Below are 19,115 nucleotides of genomic sequence, written 5' to 3'. Positions count from 1 at the left end.
CTGTTCATATCTTTTGACAACATGTATACTGGAGAATGGTTCTATTTGTGTCAACTCCCTGTATATCTTGACTATCACTTTTTATCAGGTATTTGATGCAAAGGTTTTTTTTTTTCCAATTCACCTGTTTCTCTTCATTTTCTACTTACATTGCTTTTTTTGTACAAAAGCTCTTTTGGATTTCATGTAATAGAATTGGATTATTTTATCTTTTATAACCAACTCTATCCTTTGGTTAAGAATCCTCCCCCAAGTTCTAGCTATGAAAGTATTTACTTTCCTTTTCCTCTAATTTTTCATGTTGTGACCTTTCGTATTTCTGTAGTGTATTCATTTGGAGTTTTTCAGGGTGTATGATGTTATCTCACCAAACCGCTTTCTAGTTTTCTCAAAAGAGGAGATGGGTCCTTTTCCAAAGAGGAATTTTGCCCCAGTGTTTAGTTTTCTTGGATTTATCAAACCCTACGATATTGCATTTGAATGAGTTTTATATCTAGTTTGAGTCAATGATTGACTTTTCCATTTTTTTTAACCAACACTAATTTTGAGGATTGTTAATGATAGTCTGATAATGTAAGGCCCCTCTTCTTTCCTGCTTTTTAAAATTCTTTTGAGATTCTGAAAATTTTATTATTTGACTGTGTTTTATTTAATTTTGACTTAGGTTCTATCTTCCTGGGGCTACTGGTTTGATTTCCTGTCATCTATTTTCCAGAAGTATCATACACAAGAAAAATTTATGCTAGCTCCATTAAAATATTTTCAATATGAAATTATTTTTAAAGATAGATTCTTTAAGGCTACATTTGGTTGCATAAACAAGCAAGTTTGACTAAAATCAGGAGAAAGAAATAGTGGAAAGTGTCCTCAAATGGAAGCTCAGCAACATAGGTTCTAATCCAACCCTTCCCCTCTGTATAAAAAAATGGGGATGGGGGGGGGAGATTGGACTCAGTTATCTTGACAATACTTTGCAGCCCTAATATCCTATAATATCACTGCTTATGCTACTCTTTGATTTTTTTTTATTTACATGATACCAGATTATCTGCTGAACTTTTCATTTTTAAACCAGTTTTGTCAACATCAACAGTTAGTTAGGTCTATCCAACAGCAACACAACCAATTGAAATATTGGAAAAATTGAGCTCTGCCAGTTGCTTTACCTATGTTATGTCAAACAAATAGCTTGGCTAATATTTCCTTAGCAGAGCTACTTGGACTTCATTTTTGATGGCTTCTCTTGGAAGCACTGAGTAGTGACTGCTAATTCTTTGACTCAAATTTCTCAGTCATCTGTAAATCAGTTAAGTTGCTAGGTGGGAAAGCTAGCACAAGTCTGTTTTGATCCTGTTTTCTTGGTTTGTGTTCCACTAACTGCATCAACTATCAGACTTTCTAAGCCACATTCTCCCTGGAACAACGGTTGAGTTAAGATTTAGGAGAGGATACAGGATTGTGCTTACAGGAAGGTTGGTGGTAGCAAGCATGGAATCCAGAATATTCCGTCTAGGATTTAATGTCATGTTTGAGGGATGACACTAAGGACTGGAACTTCTGGAGAGAGGGGCAAGGATCTGACTGGTAGTATAGGAATTCTGCTCCTTACTAAGCATCTAGTTCACATAAAACATAATCCTAAATGACTAAAAGCTATGCCAATATATTCAGGACTTGAGGTGGGGAAAAAGAAGAGGAAATGATTACCTCTGTTGCCCTTTTTACAATCATCCTTCCTCTCTCCAATTTGCCATCCTCAAGGAGAGACTGGGAGTAGAGCTAGAGAAGGTTAGAGTTGGCCAGAGAAGAATCAGAACGCCATTCATGCTCTCTGCCCCTCCCTCACTCGCCAAAGAGGCTTGATCCAGCACCATTTTTGAAATGTTTTGTATGTGTGTTGTTCTTTAGGCCCACAACAGAAACCTGCTCTCCATAGATTTTGATCACATAACCCACACAGGAAAAATCTATGATGACCATCGGAAATTCACCCTCCGGATTCTTTATGACCAGACTGGTCGCCCAATTTTGTGGTCTCCCATCAGCAGATATAATGAAGTGAACATCACCTATTCACACTCAGGACTGGTAACTTATATTCAAAGAGGGACATGGACTGAGAAAATGGAATATGACCAGGGTGGAAAGATAATTTCACGAACCTGGGCTGATGGGAAAATATGGAGCTATACTTACTTAGAGAAGGTAAGTGTGCATGTGTTAAAGTCCATAAGAATCTAAATGACACTAAGAGTCATTACCTTCATGGCAAGCCTGCTTTCTAACATTTTCTGTAATACAGCAAAGCAAGTGTTTTAATTGAATAGGTATGCTGTTTTTCAGCTCAAAACTTTCTTAGAAGACCCATACCCTGCCATATATTGTTTTAAATTCAAATTGGAGTAATAGCTTTGCTTTTTGTTCCTTTTAACATATTTGTCCATGTTCTTTTTATTATATGAAAGTTCATAGGAAGATAATACATTTGCTGGAAAAATGTAAGATTGTTCTAGCCAGGAGACTGTCATGGTAGGAATAAGGTACTTTGTTAGTATTTTCCTGCACAATGGTTTGAGTAATAATCTGTGGTTGTGTGAACTCTCTTATGATATGGATGGTGATTTATGGACTTAGTTTATTAACATTCCCCATCATAAGTCATTTATTTTTCCATCCGGATTTATGAGAATTTTCCTGAAGGTAACCACGGGTATTTTGAAGCCTTTTTAGGACGTTTAATTGGAACTGGAAAATGCTAAGCTCCATGATGTGAGGGAATGTGTCCCATGTAAACTTGGAACTTCCCCAGCACCTAGGAAAGTGCTCTGAACATAGCAAGCACACTTACATCTTGATTTGACAAAAATATCTAAATATACCCATTCCCCAAAATCATTCATTGGAAATTATTTTTTTAAAAAAAAAATCTGTACTTTAATTTAATTTATATAATTATTTAATTAGACATTCTAGGTGGATAAATTTGGACCAATTGCTACTTTTGACCTTAAAGATCTAAAAGAACACAGAGCCAGACAGAATGCATTGATTGGCTGAACCCTGTGTTCTGGGCAATATTGCCATCTTGTGGTCGTTTTCCATGCTTCAACTTAGCACATGTATAATACCTGTCCTCTTTAGTTGCCTGTTCAACCACATGAAGAACCAAGTCTCTTTGTCTGAAGAAGGGAAATATTTTGGCGTTTTATTCAAATCTTTTAAAACACTTAGAATAGACATAGTTCTTCCACTCAGTCATTTGAGTAATAAAAGGCCTTTTCACATCCTTGGGGCAGCATTATAGATGCTAAACAAGTTCTCAACCCCAAGGAGTCATGGCAAAGCCCTTCTATAGTGGTGGCCCGAAGTGAAAAAGGAAGTAAATGAGGGGCAAATGATAACTGAGAAACACAGTGTTTACATTAGAGAAATTTCTAATCTTGTAACTCGTGGATTTGTCACCGGCAAGAAGCTTCAAAAACAAAGTCAGGGTTATTAGACATAGAGTGGCATCTGGACCCCAAGGGAAGAGGGTTCAGCCAGTGGCTTACCATAGGGAGGCTGAAGATGGAAGTCTAAGGAGGAAAAACAATAAATGGATGGTATAGATGGGTGGTGAGGCAGGTACAAAGACTCTAAAAGGTAGAGCCCTGGGGCTGGCTCAGGCACATTGGCAACAGAGATGTATGTGCGCAGGCCATATGGTGACATGCCATTTGTTCATAATGGCAGATTGACAGAAAAAGAGGGGAAAACCCAAGATAGCCACCTTTTTGTCAGAGTAAAGCCCTGGTGTTGCCTGCCTCTTCCCTCCACCCCAACTCCCTTGCAGATGCACATTGTACATCATACCAAGTGTGGCCTTTCCTCCTTTAAGATTTTCTTTCACACCAGCAGGAAAACTTGAGCTCAGTGGCAAATTGCTCATTTTCCCCACTGACTTTTAGGCTTAAGTGTCAAAATTGCATCTGAAAAGTAAAAGAAGCCATGGTAGTGAACATACTTCTGGAGTACCTGCAGCACCTTGGGGGTTCCTGCTCTCCAGAAGTTCATAAGCTAGAGGAGGAAATAAGATAATCGTACAGAGTAAATGCCAAAGAAGTAGTATGGCCCAAACATGGCCAGGGGTGCAGAGAAGAGGGCAAGATCCCGTACGTGAGGGAGGCAGCTCAGTGATGGAGCCTTGGAAGTCAGGAAGACCCGAGTTCAAATGCTGCCTCAGACATTTACTGGTTTTGCCATCCTGGGCAAGTCACTCTCCTCACCTGAAAAAGGGGATAATAGCACCTACCTCATAGGGTCCTTGTGCAATCACGTGAGGGAACACGTGCTTTACAAACCATAAAGCACTACAGAAATGTTACTATGGCTACTAAGTGGCCTGTGAACCCCAGATCTCGTGGCTTAATAGCCCTCTGCTACCTCTCCATGGTGGTCAGTCAACTCTTCATTTAGTGTTTGAGCTGAGCTTTTGAAGATAGACAGGATTTGAATAGGGGTAGAATAGTAAAGCAGGCTTTCCAGGTAGGAAAGCAACATAAAAGAAACATAAGAAACCACCTTGTAGACAAAACATCTTTATGAACTTTACCCATCAAACCATCTTTGACTTAAGTTCAAGATATAGCATGTTGACCTTGACTTGTTCCAGATTCTATTGGTTGATTGGCAGATGAGGGAGGTATAGTAGGAGACAGAGTACTTTCACCTCCCACATCAAAAAGACATCAGCTCATATTGAATGAGTACTTTCTCAACAGCTGAACCCAGAGGCAGGCCTTCCCTGCCACAGACTTCATGTCTTTATGTATATGTATATACTTGATTTATTTTTTCTCATAAGATTCTAGATCTCAAGCAGGAATGAGCCTCGGAGACATGTTATTATTTAGTCCAACTCTTTCATTTTCAGCTGAGGAAACTGAGGCTCAGGAGGTTTAAGTGCCATGCCCAAAGTCACAACAGTAATGTCAGGAGGAAGATTTGAACCCAGCTGCTTGTCTGGGTTGGTGTTACCGTTTGTGGATTATCAATCAATCATCTCTCTCTGGGTATAAGGGCCAGTTCAGCACAGCTTTCTTTGGTCCCACTTGAAGAAATAAAGTTAAACAAAAATCTCTCCTTGTAACATAGATCCACTTGGAGAGAGTTATCCACAGGAGAAGAAACAAGTTCTCCTAATGTACTAAGAATAGAACTCAGTTTGCAAAATTTTGATTTTTTATGTACTTTTCAAGAACACCAACAAACAGTTCTATTATGTGGAATTTAAGGAATAGGTTGATATGTATGAACATGATTTTCTAAAAACCATGCCTGTAACTCAAATGTCAAAAGATTCTGTTTTGTGTCAATTGCTTTTTTTCAGTCTGTGATGCTCCTTTTACATAGCCAGAGACGCTATATCTTTGAATACGACCAGTCTGACTGCCTCCTTTCCGTGACCATGCCCAGCATGGTGCGCCACGGCTTACAAACCATGCTTTCAGTGGGTTACTATCGGAATATCTACACTCCTCCAGACAGTAGCACTTCTTTTATCCAGGATTTTACCAGAGATGGAAGACTCCTGCAGACACTTTACCTTGGGACAGGGCGCAGAGTTCTCTACAAGTACACTAAACAGTCTAGACTGTCTGAGATTCTCTATGATACCACGCAAGTCACATTTACATATGAAGAGTCCTCAGGAGTGATTAAGACAATACATCTGATGCATGATGGATTTATTTGTACAATCAGATACAGACAAACAGGTTTGTTATGAAGTTTCCAAGGTTTTTTTTTTAATTACACCAGTATTCATTCAAACATTTAAAGAATACTCACTATGAAGTACAAGACTTTGTGTGAGATACCTAGATCTAAAAAAAGAAAAAAAAAAAAAAAAAACTCCCTGACCCAGAGAAGCTTGCAGTCTAGTAGAAGAGATAGATACAAGACGTTTCATTCTGAATTACAGTTGAGTGTCTGTGAGAAGTACAAACAAGGTGCTATGGGAGTTTATAGGAGGGATAAATCACTTACCACATCACGGAGGAGGTGATATTTGAGCTAGATCTTAAAGGATGATTGTATTTCAATAGATAAAGATAGTAGGGAGGGTATTTCAGGTTTAGAGAAGAGAGTCAGAAAGATAGATAGGATATGTTGTAATAAGGTTGAAATAGAGAGAGGACATAAAAGGAATCAATTTTAGTTAGTTCTTTCTTAGACTTCAGCCATATATTTTAGCGATGGCTGAAATGGTAGGTTGGAACCATATTTAGAGGACCTTGAATGCCAGTTTAAGGAGTCAGTACTTAATTTGGCAGGTAATGAGGAACCGTGGAAGGTTCTAAAGCAAAAAAGTATTGCAGAATTAACTCAGAGCAGGAAATGTTCAGCTTAATCAAGGTATAGCTTTATTACTTATGGCCATACAGGAGAGCACACTTAGCACAAAGAGGAATTGCTTTGCATTCAACTGTATGATATTTTTACAATGTAAACATTTTTGCATTCTTAGAAGGAAAAAAAAATCAAACGAGGGTCTTAAGCCAGATTAATGATTATTGTACAAGGTGGAATCACAGAGGCTCAGCAACTGTAGAGGGAGGGGGAGAGATTGTCGGAATGATCTAAGAAGTAAAATATTTATTTCTAATAATTGATTATAGCAAGTTAGTTAGCAAGTAACATAAGCACTTCCCGTTGTTCTGAAGAAGGCAAGGTTTCAAATGAGAAAGAAAATTTTCCCAACCCCCTTAGCTTCCTCCAGTTTGGAATAATACTCTGTCCGTAGTCCTTTGTAGTAAACCAAGCTTTGTGGAAGCACCACAGAATTTCACAGAAGCACCATGATCCTAGCTGTGCATTATAGGATTGGATGAGGGAGAGAGTAGAGACAGAATATTTGCACTGGCTATGTGTGTGAGATAATAAGAGCCCTTGATGTTAGCAATGTGGAGATAAGAAAGACTGAGATTCCTAGAGGTCCCAGCCTCTATAGTTATTCAACTTAGTCAAACTACACACACATCCCTATTTGTAGGGACCCAAATGGCTCCAAAAAAATACAAGTCGGCATTAAAAGTGTAAGCTCAGTTCCCAGCTTATTATTCTATATCAATCTACCCCTTTGTGGCTTAGCTGTGAATACACAAATGGCCAAATCAAGAAACTGGCCCTCAACATTTCATCATAAAAGAAATCTGGTTTTCCTCAGTGGTTGTGAGTCTACATTTGCCTGATTTTTGTTGTCCCAGATAACCAAGTAGATAATATATATGTGTGTGTGTGTGTGTGTGTGTGTGTGTGTATATATATATATATACATATATATATATACACATATATATACACATATATATATACATATATATTATATATATATATATATAGTATAAGAATATCTTTATAAAATGGTCTTGTTCAGTACTTTACAGAGAACACTAGAGAAAGTACTGTTATATTCTTCAGGCTATGTATTTCCAGATATCAAACTATTTTAGAAAGGGGCAGCTAGGTGGTGGAGGACCTGAGTTCAAATCCGGCCTCAGACACATAATATTCACTAGCTGTGTGATTCTGGGCAAGTTAACCCCAATTGCCTCACCACAAAAAATTTTCAGAAAGCATTAAAATGAAAAAAGAACTAAAGTTTACTTAAAACTAAAGTAGACTTGTCTTAATTTTCAGCAACACATGTCACCTAACTTCATAATCAACGTGATTTTGCTTTTGTTTCTATGCAGGTCCTCTTATTGGCCGACAGATTTTCAGATTCAGTGAAGAAGGCCTTGTGAATGCACGATTTGACTATAGTTATAACAACTTTCGGGTCACCAGCATGCAAGCTGTAATCAATGAGACTCCTTTGCCGATAGATCTATACCGTTATGTTGACGTTTCTGGGAGGACAGAGCAGTTTGGAAAATTCAGTGTGATCAATTATGACTTAAACCAAGTCATCACCACTACAGTCATGAAACACACCAAGATCTTCAGTGCCAATGGACAAGTGATTGAAGTGCAGTATGAAATCCTGAAGGCAATTGCCTATTGGATGACCATTCAATATGATACTATGGGCCGCATGGTAATATGTGATATAAGAGTAGGAGTAGAAGCCAATATAACAAGGTACTTTTATGAATATGATGCTGATGGTCAGCTTCAAACTGTCTCTGTGAATGATAAAACCCAGTGGCGTTACAGTTATGACCTGAATGGGAACATTAACCTCTTAAGCCATGGAAATAGTGCTCGCCTGACACCTCTCAGATATGATCTCAGAGACCGCATCACTAGGCTAGGAGAAATTCAGTATAAGATGGATGAAGATGGCTTTCTACGACAGAGGGGAAATGATATATTTGACTATAATTCCAATGGCCTACTACACAAAGCCTACAATAAGGTTTCTGGTTGGACTGTGCAATACTACTACGACGGGCTTGGGCGACGGGTCGCCAGTAAATCCAGTCTAGGACAGCACCTCCAGTTCTTTTATGCAGATCTTGGCAATCCCATTAGAGTTACCCATCTCTACAATCACACAAGCTCAGAGATTACCTCACTGTACTATGATCTTCAAGGCCACCTCATTGCAATGGAGCTAAGCAGTGGGGAAGAATACTATGTAGCCTGTGACAATACAGGAACCCCACTGGCTGTGTTCAGTAGCCGAGGACAGGTGATAAAAGAGATACTGTACACACCCTACGGTGATATCTATCAAGACACTTATCCAGACTTTCAGGTCGTCATTGGTTTTCATGGAGGACTCTACGATGCCCTTACAAAATTAGTCCACTTGGGACAAAGAGATTATGATGTTGTTGCTGGACGTTGGACAACACCTAATCATCATGTATGGAAGCATCTGAACACTCTTCCGAAACCGTTCAACCTCTACTCATTTGAAAATAACTATCCCGTTGGCAGAATACAAGATGTTACTAAATACACCACAGGTATTTGAACAATGTAAAACTACAAAGAACTTGGTGTCATGTATTTGCTCATAGGCTCTCACTGCCTCTACTTCCTGCCAGGGAACCCACAAGCTATCGTACATCTGCTCTCTTCCCTAGTTTTCTAGGGTGAGAAAAAAACATGCAAGTCAACAGCAAACCAGATGCTTTTGCATTTTACGACTGTTTCTTTTCTTTTAAGCTGCTATTTCTGTTTGTTTTTTCATTTTTCACAGCTTATGGGAAGAAGGGGGAAAAAAACCAGGATTACATTGCATAACTTCAATCAGGTTTCTGGGCAGTGAAATACCAGGGGTGGGGAACCTGTGGCCTCAAAACCACACGGGGCCCTCAAGTGCGGCCCTTTGACTGAGTCCAAACTTGGACTCAGTCAAAGGACTTAGAAGACCATGTGTGACCTCGAGGCCACAGGTTCCCCACACCTGGTTGAGCTTATTTGGAAAAATCAGGGTTTTCTACAGTCTCTCTAGTGCTTTTAAAATTCTCTTAAATCAAAAGATTAGCTTTCCTAAAAGACTCCATGGCATCAGAAAGGTTTGGAGGTATCAGGATTTTGTTTTTGTTTGTCAAGTGAGTATGTGCTCTTTATGTTTGTCCTTAATTTATATCTTATAGATATCGGAAGTTGGTTGGAGCTATTTGGTTTCCAGTTACACAATGTGCTGCCTGGATTTCCAAGACCAGAAATAGAAAGCGTGGAGTTAACCTACGAGCTTCTGCAGCTTCAAACAAAAACTCAAGAGTGGGATCCTGGAAAGGTTTGTGAAAATTATCATTTGGAAAAATAAACCTAGCCTCCAAAACTCCCCTTTGGTGAATAAACCAAGAGATACTTGACTTCAGAGAAGTAACTTGCCCCTAGTCACACAGCTAGTAAGTGCCAAGAGATAAATTTGCTAAAGCCATGGTTACTCTACTAAGGCACATGATGGGATTGTGCAAGAGGAAATGGACCTCCCAAGAAAAGAAACTGACTAAAACCTTGAAATATCTCTAGAGGGTGGTTGTGGCATACTACAGAGAGTAGGAGATGCTTCCCTGAGAGAAAGGGATAAAGAAACACCCAAACATCCAACAAAAGCACTCAGAAACTGGTAGATGATTTAATCCGAAGGGTATAGGATACCAAAAGTGGGAAACCATTTAAATTCAGAAACAGTGATTAAAGGAAGCAGGAGTGTGTGAATAGAAAACATTAGGAAAAATACTAACTTAAATTGTAAATATAGCTACTAATACTTCACCTTCTACATTATAATAACAAACCATGGAGTCTCTGTCCCTCATCATCTCTGAGGGGAATGGAAACAGAAAATATCTGAGGTGGCTGGATCAGATGACAGATTCCTAAGATGATGCTATATTTTGTTTGGCTTTCTCTTCTCCAGACTATCCTGGGCATTCAATGCGAGTTGAAAAAACAACTTAGAAATTTCATTTCCTTGGACCAACTTCCCATGGCTCCCAGATACAGTGACAGAAGGTGTCTGGAAGGAGGAAAACATCCCAGGTTTGCTGCTATTCCATCTGTATTTGGAAAAGGTATCAAGTTTGCCATCAAGGATGGCATGGTGACTGCTGACATTATAGGAGTGGCCAATGAAGACAGCCGCCGAATTGCTGCCATCCTCAACAATGCTCATTACCTGGAAAACCTGCACTTTACCGTCGACGGACGGGATACTCACTACTTCATTAAACTTGGATCTCTGGAGGAAGATTTGGCTCTCATAGGTAACACAGGAGGGAGGCGGATTTTAGAGAACGGTGTCAATGTGACTGTGTCCCAGATGACTTCCGTGATGAACGGGAGGACTAGACGCTTTGCAGATATACAGCTCCAGCATGCTACTCTGTGCTTTAACATTAGGTATGGAACAACTGTAGAAGAGGAAAAGAACCACGTCTTAGAAATTGCCAGACAGCGAGCTGTTGCTCAGGCCTGGGCAAAGGAACAGAGGAGGTTGCAAGAAGGGGAAGAGGGGATTAGGGCATGGACAGAGGGAGAGAAACAGCAGCTTCTGAGCACTGGGAGGGTACAAGGCTACGATGGCTATTTTGTCTTGTCTGTTGAGCAGTATCTAGAACTTTCTGACAGCGCCAACAATATTCACTTTATGAGACAGAGCGAGATAGGCAGGAGGTAACAAAAAAAATCTCTGCCTTTGCATCACCAAAGACTGCCTGTTTTTAAAACATAAAATGGTTTATTGTATTGGTTTTCTAGATCAGAACTCTGTATATGTAAATATGGAGGAAAAACATATCCAACTGCCTTTCAATGTGACAGAAGATGGTATTTTAATATGGTTTCTTTAAACTCTTTAAGAAATGACAGAAAAGATTTTTAGTTCTTGTGTGGCAGTATTCAAAATACCACAAGTACAGCTCGAACAACGAAAAAGACTAAGTTTTCAGAAAACACCACTCTAAATTTGTCACGTTGGGTGTGTGTTGAAATAGATAACAAAAAAGAACCCAAGGTTCTATTTATCTATCGTGACATGCTGTTTCATATTTAACGATCAACCTAACTTGAAGACTATCTATCTTAAAAGTTTCTTGAAAGTCTTTGCATTTCCAAAGACTGCCAGCCATTTCACATTTTACAGAGCTGTTATAGAAAACTTTAAAATCAGTAAGAAAAGGTCCTCAGCCACCATCTATCTCTCTGAGTACATTTCCCTTTACTCCCTGGAAGTAAATGCTATGTTGTACTAAGTGCTGTCTAACACTTACTTAACTTTCCTGTGGGCTTGGTACTTGTGTCTATGTGATCCCAAGCATCTGGCCAACTCACTCTTTCCAGAACAGTCTGTTTGGATTAAAATTTTCACCAGATTGACCAGATGTATTGGCATGCCATAAACACAGTCTTTCTTAATTTATTAACCTGCCTAGGAAATCTCTCATTTCTCTGTTGGGTTTGGTCATGGCATCACACCTGATGATGCAGAGTTAGTTACTCCTGCACTAAAGGTTTAATGTACTCTACTCAGAAGTAATTTGCTAAAGACTGACTGGGTATGAATTTTTAAACATCTGTAGTAAGGTATCAAAACTACTTAGGAAGAGTGCATGAGAACTAAGACCTGACAACTAGACGTGGTGCTTACTTACCTACACAAACTGCCATCTCTGGTGTAACTACTATACCAAAGGCATTAACAAGCCAAACTCCCAAGAGGCACCAAACAGCCTAATGGTTGACATTATGTGCTCCCACTTCCACATTTAGCTTCCAAGTTTTTCAGCTATTTATTGAACATTTCCCAGCCACCTTTATGACATATAACTCAGTGAACTCAGAAGCCTCTCCAGCCCAAATATTTCAACTAAGTGGTGGGATGGGCAGATTTTTTAGTCACAAATCATTTATCTAATATTGATTTAGTTTATTTTGGCTGTCTACCTACTTATCTAATCATCTCCCCTTTCTAGGAAAGTGACCATTTTCTAAGAAGGGTTTCAGCTAAACTTTGGACTTGGAAATATTTAGCCAGGATTGCTGTTAAGATCAGCTATACTTTTTTCTTCAACTCTTGCTTGAAAAGAAACCCCTTGGTGAGCTGGGCACTTTGTGCCCAGTGGATGCACAAACAGTTTATAAGATGATGCATAAAGGAGCAAGGGGCTACAGAACTGAACTGCAAGGACAGAGCACCATACTGTGGCCCCCAAGTCAATTTCAGAGCTTTCATAGGCCCAGAGGGTTCAGGGTGTACAACTGCAGTTTGGACTCTTTCCAGCTGCTACCCACATGCTCCAGGTGGTCCTTGACCTCCTTCTTTTAAAAACATCTTTCCCAACATTACACAATCTCATTTAAGTTTTCAGAAGAGCCGACTGAACCAAGTGAAGGCAAGGGTCCACAGACAGGAGAGAGAGAGAGAGAGAGAGAGAGAGAGAGAGAGAGAGAGAGAGAGCTGTGTTCCAATGTTTCCTTTCCAAAGCCTTCGGGTTGGCAATGATTACCATTCCATTCTTACACAGGTCTTCAAAATGGAAGAGTTCTTGCTCTCTCATCTGTGTCTGTTTGGAAGCTCATAATCTTGAAAAACTGCTAATCCAGACCAACATTAGTGGCACAGCATTTCTTCAGGATGGAATACTATCATTTCTAACAAACCAACTTGTTGAACATTTGAATACTTCCACACCAGCCTAAAAATGGACCTTCAGTTTGTAGAGGCTCTGATGTTCTTTCAAAACAAACAAACAAAAGATAATTTATGAACTGTTATAGCAAGTGCATTCATAAATGTGATGTATTTTATCACTGATCCAAATGTCGATATTAGAGTCTATTTTACTTATATTTTAAGCAATTATACTTTTTTGCAATTCACTGATGTATCAAACTGCTTTAAATATCCATTAGAAACAAATATTTGAAGCTTTTACTTAATAGTAATTACCTTGAACTGTGCATTTCTAGTTTGTAATACATATTTAGTTAGCTTGTGCCTTTAGTTTCTTAAAGTTCTATTTGTATTATATTCAAGAAATGCACTTTCTATTACTTACAGCTATGGTTTTAATACTGCCTTGAAATACCACTTTTCTCTTTATTACCCCAAGAGGTTAGCATTCATTGGGTAGTAATTCAAAGAGATGCATTTAACATATACAGCTCCTATTCAATGGAAAAGGCAGAGAGTGCCTGCCTTCATTGAACATTCTTCTGAAATTTGAAAGAATTTCATCGCATTTCCTAATGAAAGTGGAAGCATTACACAAATTACTCACGAGACATGGGAGGCTGAAGCTACAAAGCGAAGCACCATGCAACTAAGCTACTGTGAGAGACTGGATCTGGAAAGAAACAGTCTGAGATGGAGGCAGGGAGCAAATACTTCTTCTCCATGTTTATTTTTGCCAGCCAGACCAATTTTATTTTTCCTTTAAAAATATTTTTTTTGCACTAAACATTTTTAGAGATCCAAATGAGCATCAAAGTGCAACTTTAACAGGCATCTAGATAATTATTTTTATGTTGCTAATCTAATGACTGTGGATTAGCAGCAGCATGACTCCTACAAAAAATGAGACTAAAACTTTAATGTACACATTACCTTGAAAAAAAACCATCTACCATGCTAAGCTAGGTAAATGTCTTCTTTTAACCCTTCTACACAAAACAGTATGTAAAATAACTTTCCTTTACTGCCAATTTATCTAGCAGATCTAGACTATATATAAATATATATATATACATATATATTCACTATATTAAAAATATATAACCTACACAACATACATAAACAAGTGTACAAAAACTCAGTGCATAATTTGGTATGCTAAGTGCTTAGATGGACAGATATGAAACTAACTTACTGATTTTTTTTAAATGCCTTCTCTTTTTATCATTATTCATACACATTTTCCAGCATTTCATGATCTGCATTCTATGCTGCTTTAAAAAAAAATTTTCCTGGCCAGCCCAGACACTCACTGTAACACCACCTCAGAAATGGTCAGGGCAAAGTGGTTTGTACTTGCAAAGATGCATTCATATATCATGGCAAGCATAATGATGGTGTTTGCTGATAAATAGCCATGGTGCAGAAACCAGGCATTGAGAGAAGAAACGTTTGAGAGTATGTCTTAGTTTGTGAAAAACAGAAGCCTACAGACTGAATGGAAAACACTCTTTGTTTATTTGGAGAAATTCACGCCAATCTAGCTGACCTGTCTAGAACTTCAGATCTCAGACCGCTCTTTGACAGCACCTACTATAAGGTTCTGTGGGGGGGGGGGGGGGGGGAGAGAAAATTCAACCACACAACAGTGACTTATTTCAGAGTGTCCTTCATACAAAAGCTATTTAGGACCAAAGTCTACAACTATATATAAAGGGAAATAACTTCCTAAACAGTAATTGAAAATACTTAGAGTTCAACTTGCTGTGGAGTTTGTCTTGGCAATTGTCATCTTACATTATTTGTCAAAGAAAATGTGTTTGGCAGTTTAAAATCTTTCCTTAGAGTTAGTGGTGGATTTTAACCTCTTAAGTAAATGTTAGTATATCAGATTGTGTCCTTGAAAAAATATTTTACTTGTATGAACCATGACAATGTCTAAATCTTAATATTCTTCTGGCAAAAGTATCAGTGAGAAAGTGAAGCATAGCCTTTATGTCACAAAAATATTCTTTTTAGCTGCTTACTTTCTCATGAAAAGTAAAGCTGTTTACAGTGTATGCCAAGATTTTCAGTTTCAATATAACAGTTAGAGGTTCTAATCATACTGAAAATTGTGTTCTCATGGCCTAAGCCATTGTTGCTAGGAAACGCTAGCTTCCGATTTTGTATTCCTGCTCTAACTCCTGTGCTGAAAAGTGACTGGATACTGTACAGGTTCATGGTTGTTGTATGGCTACAGTTAAATGGTCTTTTGCATTTTGCTCTGGTTTTTAAGCCAGAAGCATGCGTTTTTCTACAAGAGCATCACAACAACATGCTGTAAATATTTAAAGTTAATATTATGTGTCGATATTTGAAAGAAGTACTTTGAATATTTCATTTGTAAAAAATAAAACTGCAATCACAACATTGTGTCCTGCTTTATTTCCACAGTGTCCTACCGGCCCAAATTAGCCTGGTCCTATAAAGAAAAGTGGCTTCTCACCAGTAGACAAACAATAAACCCATCCTAAGTGTCACTGCAGCTGAATATAGGTGAAGTCTAGTAAGTGCTTCACTTTCTATAATAAGTCCTGAGCAAAGGAGGGCAAGAGAAATTGAAATGATGAAGGAACCTAAGTGTCTGCCATTTCACTCCACTAGCCTCACCCTGCACTGCCAGGTAGGGATTTCAAAAGGCTTCTTGCATCTATCTGGCCACAGCAACTCTCCAAGATTAAGTTACACAGAAGTTGTGCTCTCTGCATCAATGTAAAAAAAAGTGCACGTGACAACAAAAAGATAAATGCTAACTCTATAACCTGGACAGTCACCTTGATGTCAATACTGCCCCAGCAACTCCTGATGGCCAACTATCCTATGGCTTAATTTATGTTACAAACTCCAATGAAATCACTTTAATAAAAGAATAGATTTTTTTTTCCACTTTAAAACACATAGTACAACAAAGAAAATATTAAGTAGAGGAGATTTTTTTTTCCTGAGGATCTGTGAATTTGGGTGGAAAAAAATTACATCTTTATTTTCACTAATCTCTCCAACTAATTTACCATTTCCTTCAACTATTTAAAAATATGATACTCAAGAGAGGGTCCATAGGCTTTACCAGAATGACAAAGGGGTACATGATGCCAAAAAAAATTAGTAACCCCCACTATATGAAAAACAAGTAAGAAAGAGTTACATTTATCATAACAATATACCAGTATCTCCCACATATTAAAATAAACAGATGCTAAACTCCACATCAGAAGCAAAGGCAGAAAAAGTCTTGAAAAATCTAGTACTTGTTTATGGTAAGGCCCCCCCCCAAGTTAGGCTAGGACAATTCTTAGTATGTATAGGTCTCTTCAGTGAAGAAATACTGGAAGGCCTACCTATAAATACAAGGATAAACAAAGCAAACTAGTTCTAGAAAGGCTAGTAACAAAGATAAAATTACACCAATTTTCAGACGTCGTGATTGTTTACTCAGAAAGCATCGCACAATCATATTTCCACATAGTAATTAAAAACAGCTAGAAAAAAGAGAGAAATCTCATTCAAAATAACTTTAAAGTACAAAAATATCTGGGAAGCCGCCTACAAAGACACACTAGGTCTAAACTTATATAATTATAAATGCAATAATACAAAATACTGAGAAAACCAGAAAACAATTCTTCAAATATTATTAGGTTTACACCAGGATCTCACACCATATATACCACAATAAGCTCAAAATGGAAATGCAACCTTAATAATTAAAGTTGGAGAGGGGATTCATTTTTTAATTCCCTCAGAAATCATAAATTTCATCAGAAATGATTGCTTTCCATACCTAAATTAATTGGCATTGTCACTAATAACGTAAGGTATCCTTCCCCAAAGAGGAAAGGCTGTGAGGTCTCAAAAGTACCGTAACATTTTCATTTTCAAGCTGTATTTCTGCCTTTTACATAATGAGCTACGCAAAACAAAAATGCAAATACCATTACCATTAAACCGATTCTGTGTTTTGAGTCCTGTGCATCCATTCAACAAACATTTATTAATTCACCCCTCTTCCAATCTTCCATATCCTTGTCAGGGGTACCCCCCCGGTTTGTGATCTCAGTGTCATCCTCAAGCCTTCACTCACTCTGCAGATACTATCAGTTCCCCAATCTTGTCATTTCTACTTTCATGATATTTCTCACCGACAAGACCCCTTTTCTCTACTCACATGGCCAATGCTCTCAGTCAGGCCCTCAACACCTCATGCCAACGCTATTGCCATCACCTCCTAAATGGTCTCCTTGTGTCAAGTCACTCCTTACTCCACTCCAGCCTTCATTCAGCTACCAAAGTGATTTTGCTAAAGCATAGGGCTGACCACATCAAGCCCTCTTACTCAAATTCCAATGGCTCCCTATTGCCTCTAGGATCAGATATAAACTCCTCTTTTAAAGCCCTTCAAAACCTGGCACCCTTCCAACCTTTCCAGTCTTTTTACACATCATTCCCCTCCATACCATACTCTTCCTCACACACAACACTCCATAAGCCCCCGCTGTGCCTTTCACAGTTGTCTCCCAGGTCTGGAATGCTTTTCTTCCTCCATTAGTATGTAAATTCCTTGAAGGCAAGGGCTTGTGTATGCAGGGCCCTGTACTGAGCACTAAGGGATATACAAAATTTAGACAACACAAGCTCCTTGCCCTCATTAAATTCATAGAAGCCACAAACGCAAAGAGCTAAACTACTAAATGTTATATGACAAGTGCATGAGGGAGGTCCAAAACAAAACAGAAGTCGTTACTGACTGGGGAGTCAGAAACGGTATCATGGAAGAAGTAGCATTTGTGTTATACCATAAGAGCCAGCTAGAATTATTAAATGTTTGCTGAATGTAAATACAACATGCAAAGAAGCCAAGGGAGGACATTCCAAGGATAAGGAATTCTGAGCAAAGATACTCAGGCAACAAAGGGCAAGGTATGTCTTCAGTCACAGAGGAAATTCAATTTGGTAGGAGCACAGAGTATGAATGGAGAGGAAGACTGTGAAGGGCAGAAAGGCAGGGGAGTGATGGATTCTGGAGGGCTTCAAATGCCAAGCAAAGGAGTTTGAACTTTACTTGTCAGACAATTTGGGAGCCAATGAAGATTTCTGAGCAGAGGAGTGACATGAACAGATATATGTGCACAAAAAAAAATTATTCTAGAAACCATATGGATCCGAGAGGAGAGAGAACGGAGAATTTGTTGGTGGATTGCTATTGCAATGATACAGGCAGAAAGAAGAATTCTTACTTAAACAAGGGACAGAGACCATAAAAGATCAAAGGACAATTTTGTTTTCACACCATTGAAAAGCTATCGCACAAGCAAAATAAATATAGTTAGAATAAGAGGACAAAAAAGTGGGAAAAATCTTTACAACAATTTTTTTCTGACAAAGGTCTAATATCCAGGACACATAAAGAAGTGATACAAATATCTAAGAATAAAAGCCATTGCCCAATAGAGAAGTGGGCAAAATATAACAGAAATGTATTTTTCAAATTAAGAAATGTAAACAATCAATAACCATATTTTTTTAAATGTTCCAAATCACTAGAAATAGAAGACAAAATACAACATTTTCTGAGGTTCCACCCTGACATCCATCAGATCAGCAAAAATGATGAAAAGAAAACAGCTGTTGTTGGAAGACAGACACAGTAATGTACTACTGTTGGTAGAGCTGTAAACTGGTGCAACTATTCCAGAAAAACGTTTGAAACTCTACCCAAAATGTCACTGAAATGTACATACATAATACTACTATTAGGGATAAACTCCAAGGAGATTACAGATATAAACTATTTAGGACAGCACTTTTTTTGGATCAACAAACTAGAAACAAAACAGGTGTTCATCAGTTGGAAAATGGCTGAATAAACTGTGGTATATGAATGTAATGGAAATTTACTTGATCTTGAGACACTGCAAATATGATAAATTTAGAGAAATACAGAAGGACTTGCATG

General features: G+C 38.3%; 1 protein-coding gene across 1 annotated transcript in view; it reads left to right on the top strand.

Moving 5' to 3' along the window:
* TENM1 (teneurin transmembrane protein 1) overlaps nt 1–13,178 on the top strand; it is a 540,368-nt gene extending 527,190 nt beyond the window's left edge. Inside the window, exons 26-30 of the mRNA XM_027838584.1 lie at nt 1,909–2,205; nt 5,369–5,756; nt 7,737–8,957; nt 9,594–9,736; nt 10,367–13,178. Coding sequence (XP_027694385.1) covers nt 1,909–2,205; nt 5,369–5,756; nt 7,737–8,957; nt 9,594–9,736; nt 10,367–11,125 — 2,808 coding nt within the window. The 3' untranslated portion in view covers nt 11,126–13,178. The remainder of the gene's footprint in view (nt 1–1,908; nt 2,206–5,368; nt 5,757–7,736; nt 8,958–9,593; nt 9,737–10,366) is intronic.
* The last annotated feature ends 5,937 nt before the right edge of the window (nt 13,179–19,115 follow it).

The sequence above is a fragment of the Vombatus ursinus genome, unplaced genomic scaffold (assembly GCF_900497805.2).
Source record: "Vombatus ursinus unplaced genomic scaffold, bare-nosed wombat genome assembly UNPS02004596.1, whole genome shotgun sequence".
NCBI lineage: Eukaryota > Metazoa > Chordata > Mammalia > Diprotodontia > Vombatidae > Vombatus > Vombatus ursinus.
This window is presented reverse-complemented; position numbering and strand designations above follow the sequence as displayed.